Source organism: Castanea sativa, chromosome 12, assembly GCF_040712315.1.
Source record: "Castanea sativa cultivar Marrone di Chiusa Pesio chromosome 12, ASM4071231v1".
In the NCBI taxonomy this organism is placed as follows: Eukaryota; Viridiplantae; Streptophyta; class Magnoliopsida; order Fagales; family Fagaceae; genus Castanea; species Castanea sativa.
The window spans coordinates 1,442,022-1,466,969 of record NC_134024.1 but is presented as its reverse complement, the minus strand read 5'-3'; the positions used below and the strand labels follow the sequence as shown (position 1 = coordinate 1,466,969).

Sequence of the window (24,948 nt, the reverse complement as noted above, 5' to 3'; positions counted from 1 at the left end):
ATTTGGTCATTGGCCACACCACTAAAAGCCTTGGATTCTCTTTATACTCATTTAATTGTGTTCATCCAACATTTCCACTTCTTAAAGGGTGACTTGACTTGATGGTAATGCATATGAAAATTAAACACAAAAAGTTAGGGTGGGTGTGGGGGGACTAAAAGAGAGAGGGAATAACAAAGAGTGCCTTAGAAGGCTTTATTTCTAAACTTTCTTGGATATGAATAAACAAACATATTAAAGAGTCAACGAGGGAAAAGCTAATTGTGGTGGGGGTAAAAAGAACCTCATTCTTTAGGAATAGGATTCTTCTGCATCAAACTCTCTGCCCATTCGCAATAACACAACATAAACAACGTTTTTGACCTTGGGAAAGTTTTTCTTTCTTCTCATCCACAGGTTCTTGCATAATCATGCAACTTTTTCTTTCCTCCTGTAGGGGAGGTTGAAACCCCTACTCAACTAGGGAAGAAAGTGGTAAATAGAAATAAAAAGGCCTTTAATTTGTCATATTCTATACTAGCAGTTATCCAAAATGTTTGTGCTATGACTAATTCAACAACAACAAAAAACCACTATTATGTCCCATACAAAAGTACAAACAGATTAGGAAATGTCTTATATTAGATCATGGGAATTTATTACTTCACTGACTGATGTAGAGAAGCTGACTCTCATGTAGCATAAAACAAAACCAGGAAAAAAAAAATCATTCAAGAAAGAATATATTTGCTAGCAGCAGTATATCACATACACACACACACACATACATACATACATATATATATATATATATATATATATACATACATATATATATATATATATATATATATAATCATACCATTGGGCCAACTACGATGTATGTATCAAAAAGTAATCTCGATGCTTCTTGAGACCTGTCGGCTTCTGTTTTGGGGAGATGATTATATATTGTAGTTGATATTCTCCTGCTCCAGTTGGACAATTCCTTCAAAGCCAAGTTGCTGTGCAGCCCATCAAAGCATACGTGAGTATTAATTTTAAAGCAGCCAAGTACAAGAGATGGAATACTAACTACCTAAATCTAATCCTCTATTAAGAAAAAAAAACAAATTTAATCCTCTCTAGAACCCTATATTAGAGTCAAATGATTTTATTAAGCATCTTTTAAGTTTGATTTTCATTTTTAAAATGTGGTATAGATTGTAGACAAGCAGGTATTTACGAATGAGCAAGAGAAAACAAAATTATTAAAATAAACTTTCCTTGCTATAGATTCCATAGCCTTTTTCTTGGGGGGGGAAGGGTTGCCAATTTGTGATAGCCTTTTTATATATTTATTTATTTATCCTCTTTTTCTTGTTTCAGATAATAATTAATAAATGGAAATACCAATAAAATGCTAGATGGACCAAATTCGGACAGCAGGCCAATTAAAGATTCTTTATCATAGACATTCTTAATTAGAAACATGATTGTTAGTATCTATCAAATCAAAAGAAAAAAAATTAAATATCTTGTGTATGGATTAAGGATGCTCATGAAACATGTAATAGATGTATGTGACTTTTTTTTTTTTTTTAAAGGTTTAATCTCTAAAATTTGGATACAAATTTTAATTTAGTCCATGAAATTTATGAGGCTCTTTTTTTATACTAAAAAATTTTAAAACGTGTCAAATCATTATTCCCAATGCATTTTTTGTTTAGGTAACTAAGAGACCATTGAATAGCTGAGCAACATGTGAGGTGTTCCTATTGGCTACTAAGTGACTGTTTGTTTGCGTTTGTGCGTTTGCATGTTTTGCGTTTTCTCCTTTTTTTTTTTTTTTTTTTCTTCAGCGCTTATGAACAATAATCAGTACTGTTCATGCACGTGATTACACTGTGCGAGAGACAAAGTTACTGTTATGCACTGTTCACGCACTGCTTATGGGACCCACAAGCACTTTATTTAGAAAAATATATATATTAAAAATGAGTCCCACGATACCAGTGTTTTCATTTTTCAGTTTTCAGTAATAAGTTCTATCCAAACGAATCTTAAGTGTGAGTTTGGGAAGCGCGTTTTGTGCATTTCTAGTACACATTTTTTTAAGTGGGTTTCGTGTACTATTCACAAGATCCACAAGTACTTTTTTCCAACAAAAATAACTTTAAAATTGGATCTCATGATACTATTCACACATTTAAAAATTTTGCTACAATGTTTTTAATTTTCAGCAATAAGTGGTATCCAAACAGACCCTAAATCAACCACCCCAAAAGTCATGCGTTGGATAGTTGTCCAGGGTAAAAGCCAAAAAAAATTAGGCATATATTGATTTATAGTGTTCATAATCATATATAGTATAATCTAGATAATATGCACAAATAAAAAATTGATTCATAGTCCATTTAGTGATTTGACAACTATGAATACATGAAAATGAATTTGTTTCACCAAATGACTAACAGACTGAGAACCAAAAAGAGAAGGAGAGGGAGGATGCAGCCAAAGCTCAGTTCGGGGGAAAATATTTTACCTGAATCACAGATTTAATATAAGCCACATTTAGATGAAAATGAAAAAAATCCGTAGTTACACTAGAATAGAACTAATTGGTTACGATTGCATAGCATACCACATTTACAAGTAAACGTTTTCGGTTCTCCAGGTGCATGATAAGTTACTCGTCTTTTAATTCTTTATATTGCTACAAGTAAAATCCACAACATCAGGAAAAATATTACATTCACCTCTCTGTACCATTAATTTTTAAATTAAAGTTAATAGAACTGATGATTACTGGATGTAACACTTGCAAAGAAGATTGGAGGTGTGCAAATAGCACCATCCAAAAACCACCACAAGAGTGAAAATAACCTTCCTCAGAACTTCATAGAGTTAACTAAATCTGAATGATGCCTAGCTACATCCAACCTTTTAGTCTCAATGTGCCATGTAGATTGTCAGACTGGTAAGGATTTGGTCACATTGGTTTTCCTCCCCTCTTTTGGGTAGCTTTGGCTGCTGTCTATGAGTTTCACAGATTTGGAACCACACCATAAATGATAAAATGATACCATAGCAACCTCTTTTCTGAGTCCTGCTGCATCTCTAAAATCATACTGCATTAGAAGGAAGCTGCAAACAAGAAGAGGGACCCCACACACACACGCACAAGCACATGTGCATAATGCAATGGTAATCAGACGCAATACTTAAAACTTCCAAGTTTCAAAATTTTTTCTTCTTTTTTTCTTTTGAAATCAAAAGGCATCCTTTCTTGTCTTCAATATAATGGACTCCAGCCTCATTATATGGAAACAGTAAATGGTGCTCTGGAATTTTAGCAACAAGACCAGTTTTGCAGAGTGATTGTATTGGCCTGAAAAGGATTAGAATTGAAGAATTATACCTAACAATGCAATTAGCATCCACAAACTCCTACTTGAGAGGCTTCAAACCCTGCACACCACATTTGATCATGAAACTAGAAGAGAACTAATACAGCAGTATATTTGGTGCAACATTGGATGAGGCAAACAGAAACAGCACACTACATTCATTGTCGTGAGGAGAAAAAAATAATCAGCTAAACCTGAAGATTCCAGATGTATACTAGTAATCAGAAAATGTTTGGCATAAACTTCAGAACATTTTATTTTTTTGATCGATAATTATAATTCAATTAAAAGCACAAAAAAAGGCACCACCCTAGTACACAGGAAGTATACACTGGAATACAAGAGGAGAAGAGAAACAAAACAATAAAAAATTAACATCTGCAATGCAAATATATATATATATTTATATACCAACATCAGATGTCCCAAGAAGTGTGTGTGTGTGAACAACCTACAACCTCATACCTAGATCCATACACCAAAGCTAACTTAAATGCAGTCCAAGTAACATTATCACGACTTAAGGCTTTGCTGACTTTATTTGATTGCCAAATCAATTGGACTATCTTGGTTTTAGACATTTAACTAGTTAACTGAACAGAAATTTATCCAGTCATATCTTCTCAGAAGGCTCCACAACAAGTCTGGCCTGAAGTTGACTATCAACGATGGTCAGAAGTTTTTTACTGAAGGATCACCTTCATCCTTCCAGAGAGGAGTCCAGGATTTTATCCTTCTGTTTCTGAGGTTAGTATTGTGGGTGTTATCAAAAAAATAAAAGTATTGTGGGTAGTGTGCTTTGGTCATCTTGGATTGTGGCTTGTTTTTTTTAGTCCTGAGCACTTGTTTGTACCATAATTCTTCTTTCTTTGGAAAAATAAAGTTATCTTTGGAGAGTATCAGTAAAGGCATGTCCCATTTTTAAGTTCCAGTAGTTGTTTAGTTTATCATGTATACCCCTTCTTATGCTTCTAGGAAAACCAGTGAGACATTCATGGAGAAAGTAGTAGCTTAAATATTATGAAAAAAGGAGGTAATAAGCCAAGCATCTTGTAGTTCAATGGCATTGCCCGAGTCTCCCAAATTAGGAGAAACTACCTTCGAATCCCCCTCCCCCAGTTATTGTAAGACAAAAAGAAAAGGAGATAATAAATTATGGACATGGCCCTCCAATTCCAAGGGACTCATCTATTTATACCACGTCTTTCACAGAGAATCCTCACATCATTTATTTACAGTTGATAACAATTATCAAAAGCATAGTTCCTGGAAAAGGACTTGGTTGCATTGACAGAATATTATATTTTAAGTTTCCTTAAGAAACTAATTACATATTTTTGTTTCCTGATCAAAATTGTAAACATAAATGATATAGGCTATTATAGAAAGTTGATGTAAAAAATGCATTTGTACAAGTAGGTGACTTCAACTTTACGGGCTTCAGGCAATTAGATGAGGGTCAAAACAGCGTGCATTACAACAGACATCTAAAGCATATGGTTTAGAGCATTAGGATTAACCTTCCAACTCATTTTCTGATATCATTTTGCCAATGCCAAGGATACATGAAAAATATTAGTGAGCAGTCTTTGCCAATATGTAACTCGTAACTACTACTACAGTACTAACTAAGACCAGAGACAACAAATTAAGGGTGAAATTGAAGATATTCTATTTGTTTAGTTTGGAAGTAGTACAAGAAGGTGGTTGGTTACCTTGGAAGCCCTGAGTTGATTGACAGCCATTCGAAGAGAATCATGAGATAGTATTAAGCGAGAGAGAGCACCGGTGCTTAACCCAACATATTTGGCTGCTTCCGAAACAGAACCATCCACTGCCAAAATTAAATCCAGGAGAGCTTGCATTCCCTATATGTTACAAAGATAAAAGATAAAGATGATTGTTTTCAAAATGGGTAACGAACAAAAATTCCAATGGTGAAAAAATAAAAATAAAAATAGGAACGAACCAAAAGGAATTTGGGGTTATTGGGTCCAATCTGGGGACCAGAAGATCTGAGAGTGGACTTGAGAGGAAGAATGGAAAGGAGGTGAGGAGGGGGAGAATAGGTGTCAATATCGACAGTGTTTCTGACGTGAAGGGCTAAGAGAGTGCGGAGGCGAGCTAAAGCAGAAGAGCGGTTCATATGCTGAGATCGATCCTCAACAGCCTGGGCTATAAGACCAGTAGGTATGTGCTTCACCCTCACCGCTGACTCCCGCTTGTTGCGGTGTTGACCACCTGGACCCGATGCCTTGAATGTGTCCATCTCGCACTCTCTCATCAGTTCTTGCTCTGTCATTTCCAGGTATTCTCTACCACCCTTCTTCTTCTTCTCATTATTATTCTCATTACTACTGCTGCTGCTGCTATATCCTTGACTCAAATTTAAGCTGCTGCTGCTGCTGCTTCTTGTTATTCTTATGAGTGCCAGTGGTGGAGCTAGAATTAAAAATTTGGGTTTGGGTGATGATAAATACAAAGAGGAGGCCTTGGCAATGGCAGTGGCAGTAGTATTATTATAAAAGCATCTCATCAAACCATTACCAACAACACACCATCTCCATACCAATTCACTTCCCATCCTCTCGTTCTTTCTTTCTTTCTGCGACCAAATCGAACGCCCGCTAGTGAAAGCTTCCCCCAAATATCTCTTCCTTTCGTGCTCTCTCTCTCTCTCTCTGGGCCTAGCCCATAACTCTTTAGGCCCAATTCAACTTTCTGGCCCTCCTCGTCCGCTCACACCATACCACTTTATTTTGTTTTATTTGAGTTCTCAATAATTCCATTTAACATGTCTGTATTAGAAAGAGCACCATAATTTTGAATCTAACCTCATAGTATTTTGCATAGGAAACCAGTCATTACACAAGGGAGGAATTTAGAGAAAACTAATTTTGTGACTCTCAATGTAGGCAGCTGCAGCCTCTTTTTTAAACTAATTTTGCTTTGCTATTTAGAACCAAAAAATGTAATTTGAATTTTGGAAAATAAGGATAGATTTAGAAATGAAAGTAGAAACTAGAAAAATCACATGATTAAGCCCAAGAATAAACATCGACCACACTAATGTATGGCAATACATCGATCCCACAAATCTATGAACAGTAAACAAAGTCATTATTAATGTTCTTTTAACTCCAAAAATCTACTCAATAAAAAAAATTTCTTTTGCACATGATTCGGTTTTAGAAGCTGCCTTGTATGCTGCTCGTGTAACATATCTAGCACCAAATCTTTCAGTTGAGCTAACCATCACAGACTGATCAGCATCATTTGTTTTGCTAAAGTATAGATGATTCAGTTGTGTATGATTAGGTACTGGTGGCATATCCACAAGTGCTTCTTCTAATTGTTGGGGTAGGTTTGGTGGTTCAATCCTAAACCCAGCACCTTTTTCATTGATATAATAAAGTTCGTCAAAAGAAAATGCTTGATTGTTATAACTTGATGGTGGAGAAGGAGGACATTCAAACTCAGACAAATCTGGACCACCATTTGCATTTGCAGGTGCTGCTAATTGCAGGGCATCCTCCTGTCATGTGCACATATATAAACAAATGCAAAATGTTAATAATTTAACGAGAGAGAGAGTGTGTGTTTGTGTTCTACCACAAAGTAATCTATTATTAATGACATTGTAATAATAATACATAAAGAGTATCATCAAACCAAACGAAAACCACAAAGTTACCTGCAAGTATAACATATTATAGTGATCTCCTCCACTATTATTGACCCGTGGCAAGTTGTGAGCACATTTCAACTCTCCGTCAACAATGAAGCAAAAGTAGTGGATTCCTAATGGAAGCATCATAGCAACAGAAGCAATTTTTCCTATATTCCGCAAGTCCTCCCTGTTGAAGAAAGAAAGAAGAGGGGGAGGGGGGGGGGAAGGGGAGTTCATCAATGTCAAATTATGAAGTTAAAGGAGAAAAATGAATTAAGTTGAAACTTGGAAAATGAAAAGTTATGTTACTTAGTCTGCCAGTTGTTCCACGATCCCACCACAGATACTACATTGCCACCACCATTCCATGTGATTTCAACAGAAATCAATCTTCCACCGAAATAATTCTCATCATGCACCATGCTTCCTGGCAATGGATGCCGCATTTTAGACTGTATAAATTCACGAGGTGTTGGCATGGGAGTCACAAAAACCTGCAAGTAAAATGTAAAATGAGCTTAAATCCTCAAATAAACATTTTGTGCATGTTTGACCCTTATGGGCAATCATGTTTTATTTGCTTCACTATGACTTGGGATTTTCTGTGTGTCCAAGTGTGTGTGTATGCACACACCAAATTTAGTAAAGAAAGAAGATATCTGTAACCATAAACGTGAATCTTTTTACATGTATAACTACAATTAGACTCCTCAAGTGTCCTCTGTGTCTCTCTCTCTATGTGTACGCACACCAAAATTGTATTGAAGAGGCCTATGAAGCATTTGTTGTCAGATGTGTCACTAATTCAAAATTGCTAGTTATCCCCCTTTTAGCATAGTTATGGAGAGGCACTAACTCTCTAAAGATGTTCTTAGATTAGTCTAAACATGATAATCACTAGATGCTAACCATGTGTCATAATAAGAAATTTGATAGCTATGATTCTATATGTGACATTACGTAATATTTTCCGTGACACTATTATTGTATTGCACTTAGATATATTCATCATGTTTTAATGTATTTTATAGAAATATAGTTTTGTCAATAACAAAGGCACAAAATATGTCGAACGGTGCATGACATGAAATATAAATTAGTTGGAAGTGAGAACTGTTGTCTCTAGACATATTTAATTTTAACTCAAACAGGAGGAATATTAGTTATGAATATCCTTATCTAAAGGATTTTCAATGTCACCAATTAAAATAAAATAAAAAATTCCAAATGTCATCAAAGAATTGGGATATATTCAATATTTTCAATTAAAACGGAAGCAATATTAGGCTTGAATATTGGAAAAACAAAACAGAGAGCAAACAGAGAGGGGGAAAAGACCAGAAACAAGATAGTGGAGAATTTAGTTTGTTCAAGGACATTCCTTAATGGTGAACTAAACAGTTCAATGAATTAAAGTAGACTAACATAAAGCAATTACAAACATGTTTCAGAACTTCACAATTCATCCTAATTTGGCAGCATGTAGGGTAGGACTTTACTTCTTCCCAAGTTTCCCTCAGAGAATAAATACAAAGCCGCACACAAAACATTCAACTAATGAATTAAGTAGATAGCTCTTTTACTCCATAAAATTCCAGAGTTATAAATAAATAAACATTGTCTACTTAAAAATCTCCTTCTTCATAACTGGTTTTTATTTATTTATTAATAATAGGATGCCTAAAGATTAGATTCTGACAATAAAAATTAGATTGAAAAAAACACTGACATAGTCCTCTGTGAAGCCCATAAAATGGTCATTGTTGTTTTCAAAATTCTTAACTCCAGAAGGGCCTGCTCCATCTTTTCTCCAACCAGCTGAAAAGTGAAAATAAAGCAATGTTATAATCTTTCTTTCTCTTCTGAGTGTGTGTGTGTGTTTGCCAACTGTCCGAGTTATAATCTGAACTATTACAACAATCAAACTCCTTTACACGACTTAAGAAGTTGGTCTAGATTAAAAACCATATTTTTGTGGAAGAAGAACATTAGTAAAAAAAAACATGAGATTATTAAGAATCATAAAAACCAAGACTTTTATAGGTTATATAAACAAAAACAACTCCGCATTAGCTGAATGGTTAGAAGCAGAAAAACTAAAAAGAAGAAGAAAACAGAAAACATACCCATGTCTGTAGCATAGAGGAGAAGGCACAGCAACGAAGAGACAGGCAAAGCAATGAATGAGCAAAGGAAAGTATGAGGAGTGGTGTACAGTACTGGTGTTGGTGCCTGGTTTTATTTTATACTAATGATGAGCTATATTATTATTATTAATACGAAGAGGAGGAGAAATAGCAAATAGGAGTATCAGTTTCCAATAGCAAGTCGAAGTAGGAATGATTTGTAACATTGTCATCATCCTTATCCCAGATAATCAACCGGCTCAACTCAAAATCACCTCCTTATCCTAAGCCTAAAACCCGAACCAATTCCACAAAACATATAAAGTGTTTCCAAGATCTGATGTGGTCCTTCCTCCGCACCTTCGACACAACCAAACTCAGACCAACCCATTTCCTAGACTGCACGAAGAGAAAGACACGGATACAGAGGATGAAATAGAATATGAGAAAACAAAAATTACTAGTTTTGAAATTTAGTAGTATATTACTCTACAAATATATATATTACTCGGGTAATCATCAATATATACATAAAAATAAGCGGAAGCATTTTTCTTGCAATTAAAGCAGTGCTGCCGCGTAGGAAAAAATATATAAAAGCAAAGATCTCGTCTAGAAAAGCATGAGGATGCTAAGTGGATATTCTATACAAAGAGAATTAAAAATATTCTCATGTGTCATATCAAAGATATGGACAAATTGAATATTGACTTTTTGTTTCAATGTTTTAAGATATTTTTGATTAAAAATAAATATTTTTTGTTCCATTTGGTTCAATATTTCTAGAATTTTCATCCCTCACACACACAAAACTCTTTCTATTTTAATTTACTATTTCCACCTCTTGCACTTTTACCCTTTTATATATACCTACCCATAGTCCTTCATGTCATCTCATATCAAATACACATAGAAAAAAAATGATGTCATTTACCTTAAATATTTCGACAACACCTACCTAGCTCTAACATTGTTGTTTCATTTAATTCTAACCCGTATGAGTTGGCAACAACTAAGGAAGTCAACTTGCATTTTATATTGAGTGACAATGATAATTACAATTTTTGATGTTAGGGTGTGTTTGGTTGAGGTGAAAACAGAGATGATGGAAAATAGGGTGAGGAAAATGATGTTTTCCATTGTTTAGTTGAGGAAGGAAAATAGGATAGACGGAAAATAAGGGAAAAAGTTTTCCATCTTGAGCCCATTTTTTTTATCCTCCCGAATTGGGAGGAAAATAAGGAGGGAAAAATGATGAGAAATCCATTTTACACAAATACTCTCTCACCTACCCCTCACATATTATGTAATAAGGGTATAATAGTTAATTTATATAAATGACTGTGAGTGTTTGGGATGTATATTTTGTTTTAGAATTAAAGCGAAAGAGAAAGACACATTTTATATCAATTTTTATTCTATAATAATCGTCCAAATTTTTTTTTCCTCATTACTTCAATTGAATAATTATAATAGATATATGTGTGCAATTTATAATTATTACTTTTTATGATAAACTTATTACCAATAAATTTCTATAACAATTATGCTATAATATATATATATATATATACACAAAATTCTCTAAAACTATCTTACATAATATATATATATATATATATATATATACAAAAATCTCCAAAACTATCTTACATAAAACAGTATAACATTGTCCTTGGTAACTTACTAGTTGCTTCTAATTTTGTCATCTTTAATGAGTGTTCAAATTGCAGAGGCCATATTTGAAAAGAAATTAAATTGTTCTTTTACATGATTTAGTGGAATGTAAATTTACTTTATATATGCACACAAAAGAGTGGTAAATATTATACATACTAGCCGTGAACTTGCGCGGTGCGCATGTTAATCATTTTTATGGTGATTTTATTAACTTTTTTTTTTTTACAATTTAAACTAATTTAATAAATAATAATGTATTTCATAGTCATATTTTTATTTATTATAAGAAAAATCATAAATGTAATACAAGAAAAATCATAAATCATAAATATAAATTTTGTCGTACCAAAATTAAAACAATATAATTTTTCTCAGAAATTCAAAAGGCAAGTTAACAAAAATATTCATTTTTAATAAATTTTATATATAACATTTTGTGAATCATTAAAAAGAATATAAAATTTGGAAATTATTCTTTTAGTTTTAAAAAAAATTTCTCAAATCTTATTTGTTCTGTCTACAATCCAAAACACCAAAAAATGTAACTAAGAAAATTAATAAACTTACAATGATTAATTGGACCAATTAGAAAAAAACAATTTGTTTTTGATAATTTATTAAGGTTATTTTTTTTTGTAAAAATTGTAATTTCATCTACCCAAAACATATTATCAAATAAACAATTATTAGCAAATCTAATAATTAAATTTCTATCATGCATTGTTATAAAATAATAATAACAAATAAAGTAAAATTGCAAAAGCTAAAACTTATCACCCATCTGATTATTTTCGTTTGGCTAATCTTTGTTTCTCTCTAAATAAATGGCATTATAGAGTACTTCTAATACAACTATAGAGTATTTTGTCCACCACAAAGGATTAAAAAATAAACAAAAATTAGTAAAGTCTCATAGATTAACATCTAAATTGAGCACTATAAAAAATCATGATGTGTAATGGAATAAATATCAAATTATCCAAATCATGCTATGTATTATGTAATAGAATAATATTATATTTTATATGCTATATTTAATTCTTTATAACGCAATAAGATAAAATTTAACAATCAAAGAGAAAAAAAAAATTGAAAAACACAAAAAAAAAACCAAATTATCCAAATCATGCTATGTAACAGAATAATATTATATTTTTATATACTATATTTAATTTTGAAAGCTCAATTAGTGTGAAAACACTAATACTTGTTTAGATCCCTAATTTTAAATTACGGTTTAATTGCTTTTACTCTTACTTATTTAAGTGCAGAACAAAAGTAAATGAAGCGCAATAAACCAGAACTACTCTAGTGCATAAACATGAACATTAAACAATTAATGTAAAACACAAAGAGTAAGAGAAGAGAGATGCAAAAACAAGATAACACCAAGACGAGTTATCGAAGAAACTAAAGAACTAGGTGAAAAATCTCTCCGCGACCCTACAAGTTGAAATCGATCTACTAGTAAATAAGTTGGAGTACACAAATATCAAAAAAACCCTCCAAGCCTAATCTACTCAATGTACTTGAGTCCTCCAACCTCCTACTACCAATGGACTTCTTAAAGTCTTGTCTTCACTAATTATCCAGATCCCGCAATACCGCCTAATTGCATCCACCAAGCCTCTCCGGCTTCTTTTGACAAATCTCCAAAACTTCCCAAGTTCAAAAACACTCTCTACACTCTTAAACGGTGTGAGTTGTATTTAGGTACAAATCTCCTCTCAAGGTATGACAATAGAAGAGGGAAAGGAGAAGAGACTACAATAATTTCTCACTAAAAGATGAGTAGCTCTCTCTAAGATAGTGGGTGTGTTGTGTTATAGAAACCTATCTAGGGTTTTCTCTCTGAAATAGCCTTCTTTACTTTTGTGGATAATGAGAGTATATATAGTATAGGTGAAAGGTATAAAAGTCACACTTAAAATCCTCTAGGCAGAGAGTTTCCCGAGTACCTTGCGAGATGGCATTTCTCGCGAAATACTTGTGAAATACAGCTTGACACTTGACTCTTCAACTTCTAGCATGTGCTTCTCACGTGGTCTTTTCACGGAAACTTTTACTCGCGAGCTAGTTGCGAAACTACATTGATCTTTCTTGCATGCTTGATTATTCACTAACTTAATACTAAACCCAATATAATAAAATCCCACAAAATACAAGGAACAAAAATAATGCAATTATAACATTTTTTATTATGGAATAAAGCTTATATAAAACATAGTTGTAAATTACAACTTTACAAATTTTTTATAACGCAATAGAATAAAATTTAACAATCAAAGAGAACAAAAATAAAATTTTAAAAAACAAAACTAAATCGCTTTAACGCATTAACCTAGAGTAGAGTTTTAAAGAATATAAAAAATTATCAACCCAAAGCAGAGATACAAGAAAAATAAAAAATCCACCAAAAAATTGAGAGAGAGAGAGAGAGAGAGAGAGAGAGAGAGAGAGAGAGAGAGATAAACCATTTTTGTGAGGGAAAACTATGCATAGAAAGAAATAGATAGTGACAAATTTATAGTAAGAGTATGTGAATAAGAAAAGACAAAAATAAAGGAAGATGAAGAGAAAGAGGAAGAATAGTATTAACGTAAAGGGTAATGGGGAGATGAAAAGGTAAAGAAGGGAAAAATGTTGGAAAAGTAGTGGAGACATGAAAAGGTAAGGGAGGGAGAAAGGTTGGAGAAGTGTATATATTAAAAAATTAAATGTTAAAAACAATTATAGGAAAATTGAAAAGAAAAAAGATAATGACGTGGACGCTGATGTGGCTTAACTAGAGCGTAGCAATAATAAATATTACGCTTTAGTTTTTATATATATATATATATATATATATATATATATATATATATATATATATATATATATATATATATATATATATATATAGATTTGCAAACAGGTTATGATATTTACCACTTTTTTATGTAAATATATATCACATATATCATTTTTTATGTGTTTATAATGTAAGTTTACATTGCAATTATAATGTATACATATAATGGTCTTTAAAAAAAATATCTTTGGGCTTAGGTAAATTCTTTAGAAAAGGAACCATCTTAGTAATGATTTTTATTATTTAAATTTCTTTTTTTTTTAAATCATTATTTCTTTAGAAATTTACTCAAGACTGATACATATACAATTTTTTTTGAAATATTTAATGGGTTTTTTTTTTTCACTCAATTGCACTCATAATAAATCATTTTTTAAAGTTACAAAAATTCTTCAAGTGTATGCGGAGAGAGTTGGGCTTTGCAATAATTTGTCATTGGTTTTAATTATAGGCTTTTGATGTGAAATGTAGTCATTTGCCCTGGACTTTAACCATAAGCTTTTAAAGTGGAGTGAAATATAGTAATTTGTCATGGCCTTGATCCATGGGCATTATGGGGGCTAGTTTTGGAGTTGTGGCTAATATTGTGCTAAAATGAGGTGGAGGATGGCACTTTAGAGTTTAGACTTTTGGTTTAATGATATAATAATGTGCTTTTTGGCCCAATTTTGTTGTGAAGTCGAAAATAATTATAGGGACTCAAAAAGAATTTTTAGCCTGTATTTGTGCATTTTTGGTGATGGGATTAGTGAGATCCAATGAGGTTGAAACATGTGGCATGTGAAAAAAATTGTCCCTCAACATATACCTCATCAAAGAACGAAATATTATTAAAATTACGAACGTGGCAATTGATAGGTTAGTTTTTTTTTTGTGGAGAAAACACACACAAATATAGAAGAAAGGGATGAGATAAAGGAATACACTCACACGCCAACACTAAAATTGCATACGGCAGTTAGTGTCGCGGAGCAAATGATAAACTCCTTCTCAGTATTACACCTTACCGATGTGAGATGACTTGACAACACTGAGTTCTTTTTATTTGAAAAAACACACACACGTACTAATTGATAGGTTAGCTATGAGCACATCTTTAACCTGCATATCACAAATATTTTTGGCTATAAAATCAAGATTGCTTAGCATGTCACAAATATTTTTAGAGCTCAGATAAACTTTTTTGATGAAAATTTGTCATATTCTGGCCAACTCTCTAGCGACAACGCTTTTGAGAGAGAGAAGGGCTCTAGGATTTTCAACTAGCAAGTAGAAATAGGCCAAAATGGCCAAGTGGCACTATTTGGAGATAATGCAATCTAACAATAAATTTGTAGAATCCAGTAGAAAGTTATTAAGTGGTGTACACTTATATTACTCCATATATAACTTAAACCCAACTCATATACTTAAATCCATGAACTCTTAAAATATTGAACAAGACCAGATAATTTTAAATTTTTTACAACTACATCTCTGCTACTAGCTTGGGAAGTATCATCCAAAATATCATATAATGATAATACGACAGTGCAAATATATAAACTGCAAATAAGAGTCTCTTATAAATAGCTTGGATTTATCAAAAACCAGCAAATTTTCCACCACAGGCGGTGGGTTATCAAAAATAACATAGTACATTGGCTCGTGCCGAACTTAGCCAGTGCATCAGCGCACTGACTCACCTCCTTGTAGCTGTGTTTGATTGTCAACCTATGGAAGTTCCTCAATAGGATCCTGCACTCATTGAGCAGCGGCTCCATCATAAGATTATTTAGAGAATGATTGTTAAGAAGTAAAACTATAGCTCTGCATCTAGTTCCACACGGTTAATTCTAAACTCCCCCAAGATTCTGCTTCAACAATACATAATACCGATATACCTACTTAAAATACTAACTCCAAGAAGCCTTAAACTTGAGCAACTCCATTTTGGTACTAGAGATGAGTAAAGATTATTTATTCTCGATTTCATTTTGTCATAGAATGTCAGACCAGATAAATTTCTAATGGCTTGTACTATACCATTAATGGTCATAGTGGACTAGGACGGGTAAGGGGAAAAAAGAAGGATGAAAGACAGTAATGGGGCTCTTCACAATGAGACTTGGATACCTTAGGTTGAGGGAGCTTCGCAAAACTGTTGTAAACCCAACGAGCTAACATTAAAAAATTAACTAATATGGCATTTTTAAAGGAATGGAGTGGCTAATTATCAACGCTTAACAAGCAATCCAATGATCTATTTTTTCATATATGAAAACAAGTATACAAAACAGCCCAACCTTAGTTTCAAAATTTGGGGTTGGCAGGAAAAAAAAAAAAAAAAAACAAGTATCAAGAGGAACAAAAAAAATAGGGACAATTGATATCTTAAAAGCAAGTATTTCTCCCTAACTTATCCCAGGAAAATAAAAAGTATTTCTACCTCTTATTCTACCATAACTGCTCCATCTGAGCTCAAGACATAATTTTAGATTTGAAAAGAACTGCTAGCAAGGGAAAGAAATCTCTTACATAAACAGCTAAAATGCAACAAAATCATGGAGAAAATACATGCACAATTCAAAAAAACGAATTTCATATGCAGCAAGTGATCATGAAACTTCAGGAGTAGTTACCATTGATGCCAGGTCCAATTCTTTATTAGAGTCAATCACATTTACATAGTCATAATAGGGATTCACCTGCATCCATTAAGAAACAGTCACCAATAAAATAAAATAAAAAGAAAGAGCAGCTCTGATATAGTCATAACTTGCATATAACAAACTAACAAATATGAAATATAAAAGCATTTGCTCCCACAGTACATCCCCAATGTACTCAGGTTGGCTATAATGTTTAACAATATTTTACGTTTACCTATCAAAAAAAAAAAAAAAGGAAATACAAAAGCAAAAGCACCCCCGCTTATGATGGAGCTTGCTGCTTTGATTATCCTCAGACTCTCGGAAAATTTGTATAAAACCTGAAAATAATCATAATTTTTTTCCAATTAAAAATGAGTGTTATTAAATACCTGTGGTCTTGGAGCAATTGCTTCAAAGCTGTAAAATTTTGGATTATCAAAATTAGGGGGTTCCAGAACAATGTACGCCCCTTTATTTTTGTATCTTTCCTCTGTTGCCTGCATGGCATACAAGACATTTTATTAGGACAGATTACAGATGATGCAGCAAACAATATGAAAAGATTTAAATTCAGTAATTAAAATACAAGGTTAATTAAACAAAATCAGAAAACATTCTTCAACAGTGGCATAAATCTATACTTCCAATTTAGAGTTGGAAATTCTTTAGCATCAACTCTTAAATAAAAAATGAAATTAGGGGTAATCTGGTGCAAGACCCATAACTGTTCTTACAAATGATTGTTTTAACCTTCTCCATCAATGAAGATAATGTGCACAGAAGCAGTTTAAGGTTCTTTCTTCTGCTATGTTGCATGCTAACTAAATATATCCAATTACAATGATTCGCTTACAATCACAAAAAGTATGGCCACATATGTTACTGTTACCTATTCAAGGAAGGAGTATCTTTTAGCTTTCGAAAAGAAAACAAATTTAACAACTTCAGAATTTAAAACACTTAAGATCGTGCTTAGATGAGCTTATTACCATAGGATAATTTGTTCAAAAAACAAGTTGTGCCAAAGTACAGTTGTACCTAATAAAGTGAGGCTTTAAATAGTTGTACATACTACATGATTTGGCAGTGAAACCTAAAGTGACCTTTTTTACATGGATAGTTGCACTAGGAAAGATTTTCTCGTTGGATAATTAAAAAAAAGAGGAATATGGTTATAGTGGATAAGTGGTGTGTGTGCAAGAAAAATGGGGATTGCATAGATCATTTGCTTCTACATTATGATATTGGTCACAAATAACAGTCTCTGGCCTTATTTCGGGTGTTTTAGGTTTTGCCTAAGAGTGTGGTTGATTTGTTGGCATGCTTGAAGGGGTGGTTTGGAAGGCATCAAAGTGCAGCTATTTGGCACGCAATTCCTTCATACATAATGTGGACTATTTGTTGAGGATAACATCCTCTCTTTTTTTGCTTTTGATAAATAAGTATTGCATGAAAAGGGCACAGCCCAAGTAATTGAATGATCCACAGTGGAGATAAAGATATTATTTTTACCCTCCAGGTATAACCGGATGGCTGCTGCAAGTGGCCGCTCTTTTTCTAATTTGCTTGAGACTTTTGAAATGTTATATGATCTTTTTAACATCTTATCTATGTACTTGGGCTAATCCCTTCTATGGTATAGTTATTAGTTAATAAAATTTCTTTCTTACCTTATGAAAAAATAAATGCAACTCCGACAAAATTTCTTTCTAACTATTTAAAAAAAAAAATGTAACTCTGATAAAACAAGCTAGAGAATAGCATTTAAATCAAACTAATAAATGCATGTGTGTATACCTATCAAAAAAATTAAAAAAATAAATGTATGTGTGTATATGTGTGCGAGCTCATAGAATGAGACCTCAGTAAGTGTGAATGTCTAGAGTTCTGAAGTTTCATCAAAATGAGCAAATCCATGAAATTTTGAAGGAACATTCCATCATTAATACTTTTTTTTTTTTACGTAGATAGTGGAGAAGGGGGAGCGTCGAGGGGGGATTCAACCCAAAGACATGGGGCACTACAAAGGATGCTATTATCACTAGATTATCACTTGAATCCCAATCCATCATTATTACCATTTGACTGTTCATGAAAATTAATTATTGACATTTCAAAATATTTTCCTCATTTAATAAATTGTAATAGTAACTAGTTTCCAATACAATAAGAAAAAGAAAAAAAAAGACTCATTCTAAATGTTATAGAACGCATTCAAATATTTCTTTAGGTAAAAGCATACAAGAAGAAATTCATATAGATATAAGCATAAAAAATCACGTGGACGCAACAAATCTAAAAAGAGAGGAGCATATAGAAACCTGAAACTGCGGGTAGTCTGGAGCACTAAACACAGTGATCAGCTTCCCTGACTCCACAACATGATCAATGGTATATCCTTCATCCATTCCTCCAAAACCAGTCCTCTTTTCCCTCACATCAGGACCTTCATGTGATCTGATGATTAACTGGGACGAAATCAACAAATGATAACCACAATATTAGTTTGAAAATTAAAAGCCAGCATGTTTCCATAAAAGATTACTAACACCAACAAATAAGTTAACAAATAAACACAAACAAGTACAGAGAAACTGTATAAATGGTTTTACTATGGAGTGTCGTATATTGCTCCACTTTCAACAGCAACAGACGGTTTCATTTAGAGTAAAGCAAGACAGACCGCAAAACCATATTTTGCTTATAAGTTAAAACCATCAAATAGAACTCCATGACCATACACAACTATTAAAGGAGCTGCCAATGGACTGTGGACCATATGGCATCTCCTCCCCCCATAAGAATAAGGAGTATAGCATGAGGATAGCGTTCAATCCCACATTGGTGGGAGTTTTATTTACATATCAAAAGAAAGCCATTAAAGAGTTATATTGTATTGTCCAAAAAAAGAAAAAAAAAAAGTTTTGACTTTTTACTTCAAGTCAGAAGTTGAAAAAAGTATCAGTTAAGATGGTAAACAACTTCAGTAGTGATAATAAAAAATAAAAGTAAAAAATAAACCCATATTTAAAACTAGCTACTTAATAAAAAGGGAATGTATGAGTCAAGAATAGCACAACTGTCAGCTACTTCATTACATTTATATGGAAGAGGAACATTAATGATAATAAGATGTTTATAATATCTTTATTAAATGACATTTATGAACGCAAACATGAAAAATATATTCTCATAGATTTTGAATATCAAAATGACACAAAAAGATAACCTCATTTATTCAAAATTTAACCTTACGTGCAATAAATCAATTAATATATATATATATATATATATAGGGTTAGATTCAAGTTACACATGTTGTAACTCTAAGCAATGTTACACCACCTAATAACTTATTATTGAGTTTATATTTTGAAAATCTCACCGTTGGATTAGATGTTCTATATATTTTTAACATGCATGCTAATTTTTATACCAATCAAATGTTATTTACTATTCGATCCATAAACTCATATTTTATGCAAGAGCTTAAACTACAAAACTTGAATTTAACCAATTGATTGATGATATGATTATTGATCTTTGATTACCTTGAAATTTTGCAATCATGAAAAATATACAAAGATAATATAATCCAACAGTTGATTTGTCAAAATTCGCATCTAATTAAAAAATATTAATTGGTGTAACATTATTTAGAGTTATACTTGGTATGTATGTATGTATGTATAGTTAGACTGAAATTTTCCATTAAGCAATTAGAGATTACCAGAAAATAAACCATGCCCATTATGAACAGTATCACAAGATAGCCATATCAGCTCCAATTAAAACGGTTTTTTGAAATAACCTTTAGATTGAACTTTTTGAGGAAGTCTTCAGTGCAATCAGGACCCCACAATAGTCCAATGTTTCGCTCTTTATTCAGAGAAAGACCAAGAGTCATTGATGGGTCTGACCATAGCACATCACCAGGAATCAGATTTAAGCCTTCAACTGGAGGATCAAGAACAAACCTTCGAGCTCTAGATAATTCCTCCAAAGAACCAAGAGATAATGACTCGGGCTCAGAGTTGGAACTTAGTTTACGACTCTTCTTCTTCCCTTTCGATGTCTTTGATTGGGTCAAAGGTATGCTACGGAAAAGCCCTCCATGAGCGGTAAATACACATCCCGCTATAATAGAGGCCAAAGGAAGCCCTTCGAAGCATCCCAAACATTTCTGATACACATGCTCACCTTTATCTCCATATTTTGTCAGCACCTCCTTCTCAAAGCCATAAACAGAGGTGCAATACTTGGATTCATGATTTCCACGGAGAAGAAATACTCTATCTGGCATAAAGACCTAGCCAGAATATCATCCCATAACAGCATAAATTCATCAATTACTAAACAATAATTTAAGAAGAAAAAAAAATTCATATCTAATGTACAGAACTCCCACTTTTACAGATCTCGGGAAGTAATTGGTAGGCGGCCTTAACCCCAATTTAATCAATAATTAGAAATTTATAGCCTTAACAAAAACAAGCTATATGTATGCTAAATATCGTAGAAGACTATTATTTGAGAATGGAAAATGCTAAGGCTACAATAATTTTTAAAACACAGGGTTTACCAACGAACAAACTAACATGTTAGTGAATGTGATTGGTGGGTTTTAACGGCATAATAAATGAATTTATGTATTGCTTTCTGTGACTAGTTACAGTTTGTAAATTTTAGGAAGTAAAATTTGTAGTATCCATAACATCACTCTTTGCAAAATGAACATGAATCAAACATGGAACTTAGACATTAAGCAAACCATTGAGAAGGATATAGCTTGTTTTAACTAAAACCATACATCTCTAACAAGTAAAAAGTAGCTTACAAGAAAATTATGATTGAAATAAAAAAAGTTCAAAACTTGCTGAAACTGTAACAAAGTAAAGTTGGAATTTTGATTAATAAGAGAGAAATGAAATACCTTCCAGGCCAACAAGAGAAGAAAAGTCTCAAGGCCCCAAGCTCCATGATTGACATAATTACCATTGAATACAAAGATTCGATTTTGAGAAGGCAACCCAGCTTGTTTCAATAGAAAGATGAGATCATGCATTTGACCATGAATGTCACCGACAACAACTACAGTGCTCGACTTGTCAGGATCAATTGTGAGACAATTAGGTTCCTCGTGGAGGATCATTGATGCGGTGAGAATCAGAGTATCAAGGACTTGAACTGGAAGTACTGACTGGAATTCCGAGGGTGGTAGATTCTTGGAAGACCAGTCAAAGGTCGATATCAGATTCTCAATCCAATTGAGATCAAGCTCGCTATTCTCTGGCCATGTTAGTGCTGGTACTTCTTGTCGTTGCTGCTGCTTCTGCTGTTTTACTAGTGATGTACTAGGATTTTCTTCATCTGCAATTGTAAGTTCACCAAGTTCTAAAAAAAACATAAACAAATTTGTTTAGTATGAAAACTCTAAAAAGCTTTAAAAAGAGAAATTACTTGCACAAAATAATACAAGAAAAAAAAATCAATGCATACCTGAGTCAAGCTTTTCAAATTCCTCAACATCTTCCAGTGCCTTTTGAAGGCTTATTGGAGTAGAAGAAGAACGAAGCCAATCTTGCGCACAAAGGAGGCCCTCAACCATCCTTGGAGACAAAGAGCTGCGAAAAGGATCAAGCACACGGCCTTCTATGCTAAATGCAGATTCAGAAGCTACAGTTGATACAGGGATTGCAAGAACATGACGAGCAACCAAGGAAAGCACAGGAAATCTACAAGAATTAACCTTCCACCAATTCAATATATCAAAATATCCATCAAGTTTTGCCAAACCCTCTTCTAAATACCTTTCCACCTCAGACTTCTTTTCTAATGAATTCTCCTCCTCAATTTCTCTCATAAATTGAGCCATCCTCAAAGATCGTCTCACACTCATAGGCCCACTTCTACTACTTCCACTTGACCCCTCCGACAATTGTGTAGACATATTATTTTGTGCATCCCTTCCCTTCTCATTTTTCAAATATGCTTCATACATTCGAACCAAAGCATCTTTCACTTGTTCTGTCTTCTCATCCACCTTAGAAATATCATGATAGAGTCCCTTAAAAGCAAAATGAACATATCGCAATTTGTATCGAGGATCAAGAACAACTGCAACATACAACAATAAATTTTGATTGTCAAGATTCTCCCAATATTTATTAAATTTTGATTTCATATCCACCGCCATTTTCTTCAATGACTCATTCTCATTTAAACACTCCTCTTCGATTGTATCTCGAATCAACATCAATTCTGGAACAAATAGGTTTGCAGTAACAGCCTTGGAGCCCGAAAACCGCAATGCAGCATCATAAAAAAGTTGAAGGAACTTCACAAAGAACCTAACTTTGCTCCAATCTTCCCTCTCCGGAGCCCCAAAAACCTTGTTACGTTTCTTACTTTGCGCACCATTTCCATCATTACCATCTCCATCCTCCTCCCCCTCTCTCAAAGTAGGGAGGAAATTCTTGTCGACCTCCTCCAATCTTTCAAATGCCTTTTGAAATTTTTGGGCCTTATCCAACATCATGTAAGTAAAGTCCCACCTTGTTGGTACATCTAGGCAAGGTTGACTTTTACTTGATATTGTCTCCCTCTCCGCACATGCCTGAAGTTTACTCCACCTTTGTGGTGAAGATCTTACATACCTCACAACATTCCTTATCTTTGCTATTGACTCATCCAGTTCTTTTAACCCCTCATGAACTATAAGATTCAAAATATGAGTATAACATCTGACATGCAAGAACTCATTTTCTAAAAGAGTATCCTTCTTTTCTTTCATCTTATCCTTCAAGAACTCAATCAAACTACTATTGGAACTTGCATTGTCAACAGTAAGAGTAAGAATCTTCTTCAGCTTCCATTGAAACAAACATGATTCTACTGCCCTTCCAAGTGTGACACCTTTGTGGTTGTCCACTACACAAAAATTGATTATTCTTTTGTGCAGTGTCCAATTGTCATCAATAAAGTGTGCAGTGAGACACATATAGTTTAAATTTTGCACAGATGTCCAAGTATCTGTGGTAAGGCAAATTCTTTGGCCCCTAAGAGCTTTCCCCAACTTCTTCTTTTCCCTCAAAAAGACATTGAAACAATCTCTTGCAATTCCCATCCGACTTGGTATTTTATTTGTAGTCCACTTGGGACAAACTACACGCACAAATCTCTTAAAACCTTCACCCTCCACAATCCTAAATGGAAGCTCGTCTAGGATCACCATCTCAACTAATGCTTGCCTACAAGCCTCAACACTAAAAGGTACTCCAAAAAGATCACCACTACCTCCATCAGTAGTAAATTCAAATGCCAGGGTGCTTTGGCTCTTACCTATGCTATTTGGGTATTTCTTGCATTGCTTTATAATGTGTGCAATCAAGTTTTTTGTCCCATTTGCGCTAGTAGCTGCATAATCAGTCCCACAATACTTACAAGCCGCTCTCGCTTTTTTAGAATCTCCACCTCCAACCATAGTAAAATGTTCCCAAACCCAAGATCTTTTTCTACCCTTAGTAGTAGCTTCAGTAGTAGTACTCACATTGGGTGGGCATGGAGTAGTAAGGCCTTGGTTCCCTTGTGATGGCGTATCAGCTGTTGCATTTCCACCACTATCACCACGGCCAGTGGTGCTCCCATCCATGAGCATGGGGCTTGCATCAGTCATCTAAAAACAAAAACAAAAATTAAATTTTAGAGAACACTGATATTTACAAACAGTACATATATAAAAGAAATTTTGAGCCCATGGATAATAGATTATCATTTTCTTAAGCATTCATTTATAAATGTCAAAATTTGAAAAACAAAAAAAAAAAATATATATATATAAGTAATCAAATTTAGACCAGCACATACTCTATAAGCACATTCCCTATGAAATTCTCAATTTCTTACTTACTATCTCAGAGTTATCTGTTCTTAGAATACATCCCACCAAAACGAACTATTAATTTCTCAATTTCTTACTATTTATTTATTCACAAACAATGAAAACCTTGAAAAAATATATAAAAAGCAAACAAAAGAACTAAATAATGGACTAGCTAGAACTATATTTTAAAACCCTATAAAAATTTCGAAACATACCTCTCTTCAGAAATTTGTTGACTTCTTCACATAGATTTGGACTTTGATGAGACTGCAAACCCTAAAGGAGGAGAGAGAGAGCAGAGATTAGAGAGATTGATCGGAGAGTGAGAGAGAGTAGAAGTGAAAGGGGAGACAGTAGAGTGAGTGAGAGTCGTTTGAGTTTGAGCTAGCACTTAGCACTGGACTGGACCAGACCGGATTGGACCACTAGTTTATAAATAAGCAAATTACAACATAACCATGGTCAATATTGTTTGCCTTCTGTTTTATTGTTTATATTAAACAAAATTATTTCCTCAAAAAAAAAATATTAAACAAAATTATTTCAAATATAAAACTTTGATTTTCATTTATAAAAAATTCCTATAAATTGGATGATTTTAAAATGAAATATTAATGTTGCAGCTAAAGGTGAATTCTATAAAATATATTCATGTATATATATACACACACGTATAAGTGTCTCGAGTTAAGTATTAAAAGTTTAAACTTGTTACTATTTTTTTTTAATATCGGATGA

General features: G+C 33.3%; 3 protein-coding genes across 6 annotated transcripts; all 3 read right to left on the bottom strand.

Moving 5' to 3' along the window:
* Nucleotides 1-2,559: 2,559 nt before the first annotated feature.
* LOC142618668 (uncharacterized) lies at nt 2,560-6,007 on the bottom strand. 3 transcript variants are annotated; one of them, XM_075791640.1, is made up of 4 exons: nt 5,338-6,007; nt 5,084-5,236; nt 3,380-3,429; nt 2,560-3,105 (listed from the first exon to the last, which is right to left on the bottom strand). In XM_075791640.1, exons 1-3 carry the CDS (start codon nt 5,950-5,952, stop codon nt 3,409-3,411), a joined length of 789 nt encoding a protein of 262 aa, XP_075647755.1. In that variant the 5' UTR covers nt 5,953-6,007; the 3' UTR covers nt 2,560-3,105; nt 3,380-3,408. The 3 variants fall into 3 exon arrangements, with proteins under 3 accessions (XP_075647755.1, XP_075647756.1, XP_075647757.1); XM_075791641.1 differs by having other exon boundaries at nt 2,560-3,078; XM_075791642.1 differs by having other exon boundaries at nt 2,560-3,067.
* A 366-nt stretch (nt 6,008-6,373) lies between these two features.
* Nucleotides 6,374-9,613, bottom strand: LOC142621170 (SNF1-related protein kinase regulatory subunit beta-2-like). The gene is made up of 5 exons (XM_075794485.1): nt 9,165-9,613; nt 8,768-8,856; nt 7,348-7,532; nt 7,063-7,225; nt 6,374-6,903 (listed from the first exon to the last, which is right to left on the bottom strand). Exons 1-5 carry the CDS (start codon nt 9,166-9,168, stop codon nt 6,517-6,519), a joined length of 828 nt encoding a protein of 275 aa, XP_075650600.1. The 5' UTR covers nt 9,169-9,613; the 3' UTR covers nt 6,374-6,516.
* A 5,470-nt stretch (nt 9,614-15,083) lies between these two features.
* On the bottom strand, nt 15,084-24,614 carry LOC142619255 (zinc finger BED domain-containing protein RICESLEEPER 2-like). Of its 2 annotated transcripts, none has more exons than XM_075792318.1 (8): nt 24,426-24,614; nt 21,828-24,003; nt 21,262-21,722; nt 20,140-20,637; nt 18,650-18,796; nt 16,718-16,825; nt 16,317-16,382; nt 15,084-15,432 (listed from the first exon to the last, which is right to left on the bottom strand). In XM_075792318.1, exons 2-8 carry the CDS (start codon nt 24,001-24,003, stop codon nt 15,409-15,411), a joined length of 3,480 nt encoding a protein of 1,159 aa, XP_075648433.1. In that variant the 5' UTR covers nt 24,426-24,614; the 3' UTR covers nt 15,084-15,408. The 2 variants fall into 2 exon arrangements, with proteins under 2 accessions (XP_075648433.1, XP_075648434.1); XM_075792319.1 differs by having other exon boundaries at nt 21,262-21,698.
* Nucleotides 24,615-24,948: the final 334 nt, after the last annotated feature.

Bases quoted from the DNA above. Each gene is read 5' to 3' on its own strand.
- LOC142621170 (XM_075794485.1), bottom strand. The intron at 7,533-8,767 runs GTCAGTGTTTTT...TTTTACTTGCAG, and splicing joins TGGGCTTCACAGAGGACTAT to GTTTTTGTGACTCCCATGCC. The intron at 6,904-7,062 runs GTAACTTTGTGG...TGCACATGACAG, and splicing joins ATAATATGTTATACTTGCAG to GAGGATGCCCTGCAATTAGC.
- LOC142619255 (XM_075792318.1), bottom strand. From the start codon at position 24,003: ATGACTGATGCAAGCCCCATGCTCATGGATGGGAGCACCACTGGCCGT. The intron at 21,723-21,827 runs GTATGCATTGAT...TGTTTTTTTTAG, and splicing joins ATTTGAAAAGCTTGACTCAG to AACTTGGTGAACTTACAATT. The intron at 15,433-16,316 runs GTAACTACTCCT...CAATGAGTGCAG, and splicing joins AATTGGACCTGGCATCAATG to GATCCTATTGAGGAACTTCC.
- LOC142618668 (XM_075791640.1), bottom strand. From the start codon at position 5,952: ATGGGAAGTGAATTGGTATGGAGATGGTGTGTTGTTGGTAATGGTTTG. The intron at 5,237-5,337 runs GTTCGTTCCTAT...TGTAACATATAG, and splicing joins ATAACCCCAAATTCCTTTTG to GGAATGCAAGCTCTCCTGGA. The intron at 3,430-5,083 runs GTAACCAACCAC...TGTGGTGTGCAG, and splicing joins ATCAACTCAGGGCTTCCAAG to GGTTTGAAGCCTCTCAAGTA.